A 12,424-nucleotide genomic window follows, 5' to 3' on the forward strand; every position below is an offset into this window, starting at 1 on the left:
AGACAAAACAACTAGATTTCTTAAATAATTAATTTAAAGGGAAAACGAAGGAGAGGGAACTTATAGATTAAAAGAGACAAATAAATAGCAACCAAATGCAATATAAGAACCTTGGCAGATACCAACTTCAAGCAAACCAATGATTAAAAAAATAAAAAGAAAAATAAATAAATAAAAGAGAAACAAGTCCATTTGTCACATATCTGAACACAGTTCAGATATTTGATAGTATTAAGAAATAGCTAAATGTTTAGGTGTGATAATGATATTGTGGTTATTTTTTAAAAGAAAACATATCTTTTAAAAATACATATTAAAGAAACTATGGATGAAATGGTATATCTGAGATTTACTTCAAAATAATTGGGGAGTGCGGTGGGAAGGAGTGAGACAGAGAGGAAACAATATCGGCCATGAATTGAAGCTGGGTGATGGATTAGAAAATCCAATATACTATCTACCCATACTTTTCTATGCTCAGAATTTTCCAGAATGAAAAGTTTAAAAATGGAAAGAGCAACCAAACTAAAAACATACACAAAAGAGAAGGGGCACTTCTAGGTGCCCTTGGGTAACGGGATAAAAATCCAAGTCTAATATATACACTATAATGTGTAAAATAGATAGCTAGTGAGAAGACAATGTATAGCACAGAGAGCCCAGCCTGGTGCTCATGACGACCTAGAGGGGTGGGATGGGGGGAGGTGGGAGGGAGGCTCAAAAGGGAGGGGATATATGTATACTTATAGCTGATCCACACTGTTGTACAGCAGAAATAAACACAACACTGTAAAGCAGTCATCCTCCAATTAAAAATAAAAAATGTTTAAAAAAACCAGTCTAGCTTCCAGCCCCATTCATTGGTCAGATTTTCTAAGGCATCAGCCATATACTAGCAAGTTCATTTACCAAGTCTTGCCCTTCATCTTGCATCATTAGCCTAAGAAAGGACATTAAGTTATTTTAATTAGGTTTGGTTACTTACCAGCTACCTTTTAATGTCCAACTTTGTAACCCAAATTTAACTTGAGTTTAAGAAAAATTAAAATAATTTTTGGAGCTAACAGAATTTTAGCATCTGTTGAATTTATTCAGCATAACCACAGAGGTATTGTATTCATGCTGTCACACATAGACACAAACACAGAAACAGCACAATATCCATTTTTAGCTCAAGTGCATTTCTTCTGAGGCTCATTTATATGTCTTCATATGCCACAGCCCATCATTTAAATAATGGATATTTTCAATGCCAATTCCTTTGTTGACTTTCTCACTGCAGAAGGAATAAAGCACATAAACATGTTGTTAAGTACTTTTACAGGCTTACTCATAGTAAATGTAATTCAGGGTGCATTGCTATTTTGCAATTATTGAGCCATATATAGGGAATTTACTTATATTACACTAACATGATCATCTACATTAAACTACATTACTCTGCTGAAGTTCATGTCTTAAAGAAATTCTAGTGATCTAACTAGTAGGATCACAGAAACAGAGTAATGATGTTGCCAGACCAGGAGAACATCAAAGTGTTATAATTAACCCTGAAACAACAGTAGTAGGAATAATTTGGTCATCAAATGAGTCCAACATTTTTAAGCATATTGACTATATTTTGGTAAACTGAAAGTGAAAGTCACTCAGTCATGTCCAATTCTTTGCTACACCATGGACAATGCAGTCCATGGAATTCTCCAGGCTAGAATACTGGAAAATATACTGGAAAAATACTGGATTGGGAAAGGGTAGCCTTTCCCTTCTCGAGGGGATCTTCCCAACCCAGGGATCAAACTCAGGTCTCCTGCACTGCAAGCAGAGTCTTTACCAGCTGAGCCATCAGGGAAGCCAATGTTTTGGTAATATATCACTAATATTTCCTTAGTATTTTATGCCACCAGGTAAAAATACAAGATAAATACTGTGTGGCACTAAATTATGTCACTGTTTTTAAAAACCAGCAGCAAAATACCTTTCCCCACACCTAAGTGAAATCACACTAACTAAAAACATTTCTAAAATACCACACACATACATATAATATAGCTGTGTTGGCACACAGGTTCTTTTCAGAGTGCTAAAGAAAGAATGCAATCTCTTTGAGAGGAAATAACTTTCAATGGCTTCCTAAATCTTAGGAAAAATCAGAAATGAGGCTTCTGTGCATAAACATTTGTAAGATGTGGTATGAACGAGAGCAAAGTTCACCTGTAATTCTGATTCCTCCTGCATGTGCACTAAGTCACTACAGTTGTATCCGACTCTCTGTGACCCTATGGACTACAGCCTGCCAGGCTCCTCTATCCATGGGATTCTCCAGGCAAGAACACTGGAGTGGGCTGCCATTTCCTTCTCTAGGGGATCTTCCCCACCCAGGGATCGAACCAGTGTCTCTTATGTCTAACCTGCATTGGTGGGCAGGTTCTTTACCACTAGTGCCACCTGGAAGCCCCTTACTGCATAGGTTACCTATATCTGAAAAATTAAGGGGAACTAACAGGAGACTTACATATCTTCTGCAGACATCTTCATGACTCCAACACACAGAGCATGCTGTTTTCCTTCTGCCATGATTGCCTGAAAACACACAGCTAAGAAAACCATTTATCTATCAAAATACTTTCGAGAGGGGATGTCACATTACTGCTTAAGCCACTGGGAACCCAACTTGCATTTTCACCTAGTCCATTAACTCCTTGAAGGCAAAGACCTAGCACCATTTATGGGCACACTGCAAATATTCACTAAATGCTAAATGAATGTAATCTAATAATCATTCTCTATTTTTGGGTCAAATGCTAATGTTATAACCCAATGCCAACAAAAGAAGGAGGAGAAGAAGAAAAAGAAATCATGCAAAAAGGGAGATAAAATTTTTGCATATAAATATTAAAAAGAAATAAATATCAATTGTTCTAGTGCTTTAATCACTAAATGGTGGTTTTATATAAAGGATACATTAAAACAATAATTATATCCCCTATCTATCTTTAAGAGCCCAATGTAAGTTGCAATCTCTCCAGAACAAACAGAATGTTCTTGGTTCATCTGAAGTATCTAAAATGGTAAACATTACAGTCCATATTTTCAAAGTTTCAAGTGTACACAGCACCTCTCTGTACTAGTTTTGCAGCTTTCCAACAGTCTATAATTATTTCAAAATAAAAGTAATTTAAAAAGTAAAGGCCAGATACTAGGAAAATTTTCCATTTAGGGGAAACTCCAGAACTTTATAAACTTTAAAAACTTAGAGCAATCATAAAAAAAAAAAAGCTTAGAGCAATCATAAACATAAAAGGGTAACCTGTCCTCAGAGAATACTTTTCTCCATTGGTTTTCAATTCATTCATTCATTCTTTCAATGTTCCACACATATTTGAACACCTATTATGTGACCAGTATCTATGTCAATACAAGCTGTTCCTAAGATATACAACTTATATTACCCCTTAAATATAACTTCCACAAGAGAGGACACCCTCCTCTGAGCACTCGTAAACCCATTCCAATGGTCTTCCCATTCCAGTGATTTCCCACCAAATATGGTTCCTTTCCTCAATCTGAGGCAAATGGTCACTTTATCTATGACAAAAGAGAAGATGTCATCCTGTCCAGATTAGTTGACAAAAAACTAATCTAGAATACAGCTGAAACAACACCAGAGAAATGGAAGGAATGCAGAATTATTCAGCTATGTCATGAGTTGAATAACTTCTTAAGGGCTATCTCTGACGTCAACGTTTCTCTTTGAGAAAACATGTTCCAAGGCCCAAACAACCAAGTTAAAAATGAATTTTAAAATAAAAGTTCATTGGGACTTTAAAATAAAGCCATAGGGATTGCCAATGGTTCCTACTATTCACCAACATTCCACCTGGTGCCTAAATTCTTTTCCCTTTTGAATGTTTTTTTCCCAGGGTAATTCAAATGTAAAAGTAGCAAGATGATGTTCAAATAAGTGATTCAATCATATCATATAAAACCTCTATTAATAATCAGGAGTTTTATACTGTGTCCCAAGTCTCATAACACTGGGCCCTAGCAGAGCTGAAATGCAGCTGTGACTCTTTTTATTACTTGTTATCATTTAACTTCTAACACAAAATAATGTTGCTTTCCACATCTTCAAATGTAAGCAGAAAGATACAACAGTAACTTCCAAAAAATACATCGAATGTTCTCTTGGATGTTAGTTCTTTCAGTGATAACAAGAATACAATGAACACATTTTTCAGCAGAGCCTGGGAAGGATACAACAATGGTATCTACCGCAGCAGGGTAAAGTTTAGCTCCAGGAGAAGTTAAGCCTGGACACATGATATTTGCTCCACTGAGGACAAATTTGATGGCTCCTTTGTCAACCTGCTGATGTGGCAGGATGAAAGGATCTAGAAGAAAAGAAATACATTACACCAATTAATGAAACTAAAGACTCAACAGAAAAAGGCAAATGACATGAACAAATATTTCCTGAAATTATAGTACTTTGACAGATGCGAAATAAAACTGAAACACATTCCTTCACTTATCAAATTGGTATATATTTTTGAGAAAAGTAATTCCCAGTGCTAGCAAGAATGTCAGAAAACTGGCATTCCCATTTACTGCTAGAAGGCTTATAAATAGGTACAGGCTTTCTTTAAGACTACTAGGCAATATGTACTAACAGCCTTGAAAAGGTTCAAACTCTTTGATTTAGTAATTCTACTTCTAGGACCTTATCCTAAGAAATAAATGAGGAATGCACAATATATTTGGGTAGATAGATACTCATTATAGCACTAATATTTATATTAGAAATAAACTGGAATCAACCTAAATGTCCAACAATTAAGAGATAAATGACTTAAAGTATAATATCTGTACAATAGAACCATGTTTTTGGAGAATATGTAATACCCTGGGAAATATTCATAATATATGATGAGTGAAAAAAAAATGATAAAAATTGCCAAAAAGATCAGTGGTTGCTAAGGGTTGGAGGAGGGGAAGAGGTGGGAGAGGTGACTAGGTAGAACACAAGGGATATTTAGGGCAGTGAAACCATTCTGTAAGATATTATAACAGTGGATACAGTGCCTGCTCAGTCGCATCAGTCATATCTGACCCTTTGCGACCCCATGGACTGTAGCCCACTAGGCTCCTCTGTCCATGGGATTCTCCAGGCAAGAATACTGGAAAGCGTTGCCATGCCCTCCTCCAGAGGATCTTCCTGACCCAGGGATCAAACCCACATCTCCTACATTGCATGCAGATTCTTTACCACTGAGCCACCAGGGAAGCCCATGGATATATGACATTATGCAATTGACAAAACCACAGAATGTACAACACAAAGAATGAACCCTAATATAAACTATAGACTTGATTAATTATAATAATATACATAATAATAATATCAATATTGGCTCATCTGTTGTAACAAATGAAGCACACCAATGCAGGATATTAAAAAGAAGAGAGGGAAGGAAGTATATGGGAACTCTCTGTACTTTCTGTTAACTTTTTCTGTAAACCTAAAACTGCTCTAATGCTACCATATGACCCTACAATCCCACCCCTGGGCATATAACCAGAGAAAAACATGGTCTGAAAGAATACATGTACCCCAATGTTCACTGCAGCACTGTTCACAATAGCCAAGACATGGAAGCAACCTAAATGTCCAACAACAGATGAATGAATAAAGAAGATGCGGTGCATATATACAATGGAATATTACTCAGACATAAAAAAGAATGAAATAATGCTATTTGCAGCAACATGGCTGGACCTAGAGATTGTCATGCTGAATGAAGTCAGACAAAGGAGAAATATCCTATGGCATCCCTTATATGTGGAATCTAAAAGAAAATCATACAAATGAACTTATTTACAAAACAGAAACAGGTTCACAGACTTACAGAATGTGGTTGCTGGAGGAGGAAAAGGATGGGAGAGGTGATAGGGAATTTTGGATCAACATGTACACACTGCTATATTTTAAATGGATAACCATGTAGGTTCTACTGTAAAGCACAGGGAACTCTGTTTAATGTTATGCGGCAGCCTGGATCCTGGATGGAAGGGGAACTTAGGGGAGAACGGATACATGTGTATGTATGTCTGAGTCCCTTTGCTGTCCACCTGAAGCTATCACAACATTGTTAATCAGCTATACTCCATAATAAAATAAAGTGTAAAAAACTGCTCTAAAAATAAAGCTTATTAATTTTAAAAAAGGAAAAAATATGCATTTACACATAACACACAGACACACACAATATTGGAAAAAATGCTATGGAAGTACACTGATATACTAACCATGGTAAGTTACCTCTACGTCATGGGAATACAAGTGATTTTACTTCTGTATTTTCCAGATCTCTAGACTGAACACATATTCCTTTTATAATCCTAAAAAAATGTATTTGTGTGTGTGTATATGTTTCTACTGGGCTTCCAAGGTGGCACTAGTGGTAAAGAACCCGTCTGCCAATGCAGGAGATGTAAGAGATGTGGATTCAATCCCTGGGTTGGGAAGATCGCTAGGAGGAGGGCCCAGCAACCCACTCCAGTATTCTTGCCTGGAGAATCCCATGGACAGAGGAGCCTGGTGAGCTACAGTCTAGAGAGTCGCCAAGAGTCGACATCGCATGCACATACGTGTCGACTAATAATTCACAACCTAACAACTAAATCCCTGAAGGATTTAAAACAATAACTATGAGAAAAATTTTTAGACCTCTCAGGATTCTCTAGGAATAATAATAATTGGTAAAATGTAATCACTTCAATGTCTTACCAATAGCCTTCCCATTAGTCAGAGAACAAATAAGTCTTTTTCCTACCAAGACTAGAAATTAAACATGTTCCAAATTAATGAAAACATATTACTGATGAAAAGGAACCTGAATAAATGAATGTGTTTACTACTCAGAAGTCATAATTTCTTTTCTAGATCTCCATCCTTATTAATATTTGCCCTTTAATAATAATTATGATGATGATCCAGATCATGGGGATGATGACAAGTAGCAGTAGTGGATGGACATTTACTGAACAATTATCGCATCATAATAGTGGGTATAATATATCGACCACTTACTATGTTCCAGATACTGTGTTAGGTGCATTACATCTGTGTTACTATCTCATTTAATTCTCACAACCCTGGGAGATATAACATACAATTGTGTCCATTTTCAAAGATGAGGAAACAAAGCTTAAACAAGTTAAGTAGCTTGACAAAAGTGACATGCAGTGAGAATTAAGCCTAGATCTGCCTGACTCCAAGTTCACAGTTTTAACTACCATATCATCCTGCTTCTTCCCAAGAGTAACTTTAAGATGTTCTAAAAGGTTGGTTCCTAGCAAAGTATTATTAAATAGAAACATCTTTTTCTTCCAACTTATCATGAAAATGTTTAACATATAGAAAAACTGGAAGAACAGTTCAATGGACAGTCTTCCTCTACCATTTAACATTTCAGACACAATGCTTCACCATAAATAAGCACACATGCCAGACACATACTGGCTTGAAAAGGAAAAATTTTACTTACAGTTGGAAAACTCTTGTACACTGGGATAGCAGCTTCCTTTGGGTTTTATTTTGCAATGTAATCAATCTAACAACATGCAAATGAGGGTACATAACAAACATTATTTTGTTTCTTAACACCTGGCCTTGGTACTACCAAGAACTGGGACTCCATGCTTTCCCTTATATAGAATTATCTCTATGAAGCAAATCTGGATACAGATGTAAAAAAAAAGTTTACAGCAATTACACAGTTTGTGAATATATATGTGTAATTATCTAATTGTTGTCTATTCACCTCATTAGACTGTTAGCTTCCTAGGGACAGGGACCATGTCTATCTTTGCTTCCTATCACATTCTCAATACCTAGCTCAGTGCCTGGCACAGAATAAGTTTAAAAACTATAAATATTTTTTAAATGAATGAATGAATGAATGCTCTTTCTTAGGCTTTTGGAATGCATAATGAGAGAATATGCTTTTTTCAGATTTACCACAAGATGGAGAAGGGGGAAATCGTTTTAGTTTTATATTCCATATAACCTAGTACTAGTAAGTTAACTGTGGGACTCTCTGGTGGCTCAGAGGGTAAAGAGCTTGCCTGCAATGCAGGAGACCTGAGTTCAATCCCTGGGTCAGGAAGATTTTCTGGAGAAGAAAATGGCAACCCACTCCAGTATGCTTGCCTGGGAAATCCCGTGGACAGAGGAGCCTGACAGGCTACAGTCCATAGGGTCACAGAGTCAGACACGACTGGGTGACTTCACTTTCACTTTTCTTTCAAAAAGTTAACTACCAGAAGTCACTTTCAACTCCTTTTGTGTCTTTTCATATCCCCAAATACATGTTTTCTAACAAGACTTACATTTGTGAAGTAATCTTAGGGTTGGATAAAAAGGCCCTTCTCTTTGTCTAAAAAATAGTAACTCTCCATTTACTGTAAGGATTTCTATATGTTCATGGCTGTAAAACAAACATCACAAAGTACCAAGTTAGATATTTTCATTCAAAAATGAATATGCCAAACATCCTTTAAATAATGTATAATATGAAGTATGCATATATAGAAATACAATAAGTTTTTTTTTAATTTCAGTAAAGATCCAGGCCCCCCAAAAAAACCCCACAAAACACTGCTTAAAGTAACCAGTCCATTAGAGAAAAATACGATCTGCTACAATTTTATTTCACATTTTATTACATATTTTAATTTCCTTGGTAGATAATTAATAAAACAAATCTCTAAAGCACAAGCTGAAATAAATCTGACTCTGAATAAAAACATTTAATTAACTCTTTAATAAAACAATCAGTACACAAAGCCACATTTTTCACATAGAAAAACATGTGAAAATACAAATATTGATAAGTTTTAGGGTTACTCATTTAGAGTATATAGTTAATATAAAGATAATCACAGTTATCATGAGTGCAATCCAATCATATTATATTCAGCTTCTGTGAGTTATACATAGAAAAAAAAAGCAAAGACTTACCATCGAACTATTTTGACAGGATCTTTCTTAGGCATGATTTGATTAAGCCATGGTTCAATACCTGGAAATTGTTCTATCAATTGATTTTTAATACCCTTTATAACTGAGGTTTTCAACTGGATGCAATTGGACACATTTTCTTTTTCATCAAATCTGCCAAATGATTTTTGCAAGGAAAAACAAAAAGCATTTCTAAGAAGACACAACAGAATAGCTAAAGGTATTTTTTTAATTATTCACCTATTCCCAAGCAAATATTTAGATGTCTAAAATAATTATGGAAGAAATTGCTTTTTAAAAGACAATTTCCCTTTTATTCTGTCCAGCACAAAACCAATGTCTTAATACAATATTAAACAGTCATATACACACAATTAGCTGTAGGGGGGCAGGGAAGGGGGAAGGATATGAGGCATATATAACACAATAAACTGTAATCAGCTACACAAATGCCTTTCCTGGAAAATCTTACTCAGTTCTACCCAGAAAGAAACAGATTCCCATCTATAACAAAATGTGTGTAAAACAAAACAAAACGAAAATACCTCAAGCATTAGTATACAAATGACCAACCCAAACACTAACACAGAAAAGCAGCCCCTCCTATGCTATGTAATCTGTTGAGATTTTTTTGAAGTGATAATGACGGTATTTAACATCCCTAATTATTTTTGCTCAAAATGTCATGCACAAAACCCACCTTCCTTTGCCCATGTTCCCCCTTTGCTTTTTGCGTCTACCAAATCTGCAAGGCAAAGCCACTAGGTGCGTTCCAAAGAATTTTTGTCTTCCTCAACTGAATAGCCTATGGAGCAATCACGTTATTTTCGAGACAAGGTTCCTATGGAGCAATCACGTTATTTTCAAGACAAGGTTAATCTGGCAGCTAGGCAATAGGTATGACAGTCCGCTCGCTTCCTGTCACCCAGACTCCTTCACGCCCATGACCCAGGAAGTCAAGCCTTCCCTTGTTCAGCTCCTAACTAGTAACCACATGGCAGAGAGCGCAGGGCTGTCCTCTTGCTAAAGAGGGCATGTCCTTAAATCACAGTGCAAGGATGTGATTGGTAGAATCCTAGGAATGGAGCTAGGACTGGGAAAGGGGGCAAATGAGAAAGAGGGGTAACGAAATAGAAAATGAGAGTGGGAGGACCCAACCCGATTGAGGATTAGGGACGAAAAGCTTAAAGAAATGTTGCAAGCATAGTACTGAGACACACAGAGACATATAGTGTTGAGAGAATGGTACTACAGAAAAACCTTAAAGAGTAAGGGTGGCAGGGGCGTGGGAGAGAGAAAGAGAATCTTTGCTCTTGTCCTCTTCCCCACCACCCACCCCCACCACCTTCGTGAGCAGCCGAGGGAGGCCACGGCATGTCCTTACTTCTTGAACATGATCCAAGGTGAAGGGGGCGACGATAGGGAAGGGCCCGGAATGGGGAAGAAAAACAATTAGCAAGGGTCCGGCAGATCCCCTTACAGGAGGAAGGCCGGCACTGACAGTCGGAGCTGCTGTCTTTATCCGGAAAGGGAGACAGCCAGCTGCACTTGACGGTGTTCAGAGACATTTGACTACTTCCGCTCCTCTAAACACGTCGGCGCTTTTGCTGGTCCTTTCTGGGTTACCGATCCCCGTCCAGAGCCGGTAGCTGAAAGGGCGGGACTAGAGAAGGAAGAAAGATAGAGCCATCATTCTAGCAGCAGAAAGAGAAGAACGGAGCACACCGGGCAATCAATCAAAGCCGTGGTCAAGGCCGGTGTGTCACTACGGGTTCCTCAAAGGGTCAAGATTCTTCCGAGTTTCATTGCCACCTGCTGTTTACTTTTTCGTGAGAATGGGTTTTGTTCCCTGAGACAACCGAATGGATTGGTGCTTACCGACCAGCTTGAACCTGGGCAAACCTCTTGACATTATGTTAACGTACTCGTGGCCTTGCCAAATTTAGCAAATAAAAATACAGGACGCCCTGTACAGGACATTTGGATTTCAGATAAACGATGAATACTTTGTTTTTTGTTTTTTGAGGTATAACTATACCTCATCCATACTTAAGACTAAAAAAAAAAAAATACTTGCTATCTGAATTTAATTGGGCGTCCTGTATTTTAATCTGGCAACCGTGTTCACTGACCAGTGAGGTGCCCCCAAAGAATTATTCACGAGGTTACTGTCCCCTGCCTCACCCTCATATGAGTTGAGCTATAAACCTAAAGAGGTACCTCCCTTGAATGGTAGAATGGCCTCTAGGCGATCAATACTAGGCTAATCTGATTGAAGAAATAACAGATAAACACGTTTTACCTGTAATTTTAAAAAGGAGAGCAAATCAAGGGTTTTGATCTGCAGAGAAAGCATGCGTGCGTTAGTCGCTCAGCCGTGTCGACTCTGCAACCCCATGGACTGTAGCCCTCCAGGCTTCTCTTCCATGGAATTCTTCAAGCAAGAATACCGGAGTGGGTTGCCATTTTATTCTCCAAGAGAAAGCGTAGAAAAATAAAAAACCTGAATAAGCACTACCCAGGCGGTGGGGTAGGGTGCACTGATCTGTAAAACAAATATAGCAGTCTCTTCCAGGAGCAAATACTCTGCTGGGGAGATGGACGCTTGGAACAATCACAGCAAACAGCATTATGTGTTTGAATTGTACAACTAACAACTCACCTTGCCTTGCTTCTATGGTAGCAACAATCTTCTGATTATAATTTAGCTTCCCATGAAGCTCTGCCCAGAAGGAACTCTATTTTCAAGTCATATCTGCATGAACAACTGTAAATTAATAAATTGTCATTCAGTTTATACATCAGTTTGTTGTAAATATCTTTAGCATTAATCTGCTTTCCCAGCATTAGTTGACTCCCTAACATTGAAAATATTGTTTAGGAACATGCAAAACTGAAGCCCAGACCCCCAGCTGCGGTTAGTGTTATACTGCTAGGACTTCTTACAAAGCAGGAGAATATTACTGGCAACTCTCACATCATCCTAGAAATCTGCCATGGAACAGCTAATACATTATAACAGCCATTAACAGTTACTATTAAGCAGTTTGAGGTGGGAGAAAACAGATATTTTGTATCCAATGTAAACACGGTAACACCACAGTAGTAACAATGTATTCCTCTAGTAAATAAATTTTAACTTGGTGAACTCCCAAACTAAAAACTTCCCAGGTGGTGTTAGTGGTAAAGAACCTGCCTGCTAATGCAGATTAGACATAAGAGACACCAATTCCAACCATGGGTCGGGAAGATCCCCTGGAGGAGGGCATGGCAACCCACTCCAGTATTCTTTCCTGGAGAATCCCATGGACAGAGGAGCCTGGAAGGCTACAGTCCATGGGGTCACACAGAGTCGGACACGACTGAAGCAACTCAGTACACAGCACAAACTAGTAACACCTT

General features: G+C 37.7%; 1 protein-coding gene across 4 annotated transcripts; it reads right to left on the bottom strand.

The window, feature by feature from the left end:
• Window positions 1-1,066: 1,066 nt before the first annotated feature.
• MCTS1 (MCTS1 re-initiation and release factor) lies at window positions 1,067-10,761 on the bottom strand. Of its 4 annotated transcripts, none has more exons than XM_065915836.1 (7): window positions 10,503-10,761; window positions 9,723-9,827; window positions 9,023-9,175; window positions 8,392-8,489; window positions 4,258-4,391; window positions 2,513-2,580; window positions 1,067-1,276 (listed from the first exon to the last, which is right to left on the bottom strand). In XM_065915836.1, the coding sequence occupies exons 2-7, from the start codon at window positions 9,734-9,736 to the stop codon at window positions 1,195-1,197; spliced, it is 549 nt and encodes a 182-aa protein (XP_065771908.1). In that variant the 5' UTR covers window positions 9,737-9,827; window positions 10,503-10,761; the 3' UTR covers window positions 1,067-1,194. The 4 variants fall into 4 exon arrangements, with proteins under 4 accessions (XP_065771908.1, XP_065771907.1, XP_065771910.1 ...); XM_065915835.1 differs by having other exon boundaries at window positions 10,407-10,761; XM_065915838.1 differs by lacking the exon at window positions 9,723-9,827 and having other exon boundaries at window positions 10,407-10,761.
• Window positions 10,762-12,424: the final 1,663 nt, after the last annotated feature.

Source organism: Muntiacus reevesi, chromosome X (assembly GCF_963930625.1).
Source record: "Muntiacus reevesi chromosome X, mMunRee1.1, whole genome shotgun sequence".
Taxonomy (NCBI): domain Eukaryota; kingdom Metazoa; phylum Chordata; class Mammalia; order Artiodactyla; family Cervidae; genus Muntiacus; species Muntiacus reevesi.

Bases quoted from the DNA above. Each gene is read 5' to 3' on its own strand.
- MCTS1 (XM_065915836.1), bottom strand. The intron at 8,490-9,022 runs GTAAGTCTTTGC...TTTGTTTTACAG, and splicing joins CCTGTCAAAATAGTTCGATG to CCATGAACATATAGAAATCC. The intron at 1,277-2,512 runs GTAAGTCTCCTG...TTCCTTCTGCAG, and splicing joins AAGATGTCTGCAGAAGATAT to TGAGAAAGTCAACAAAGGAA.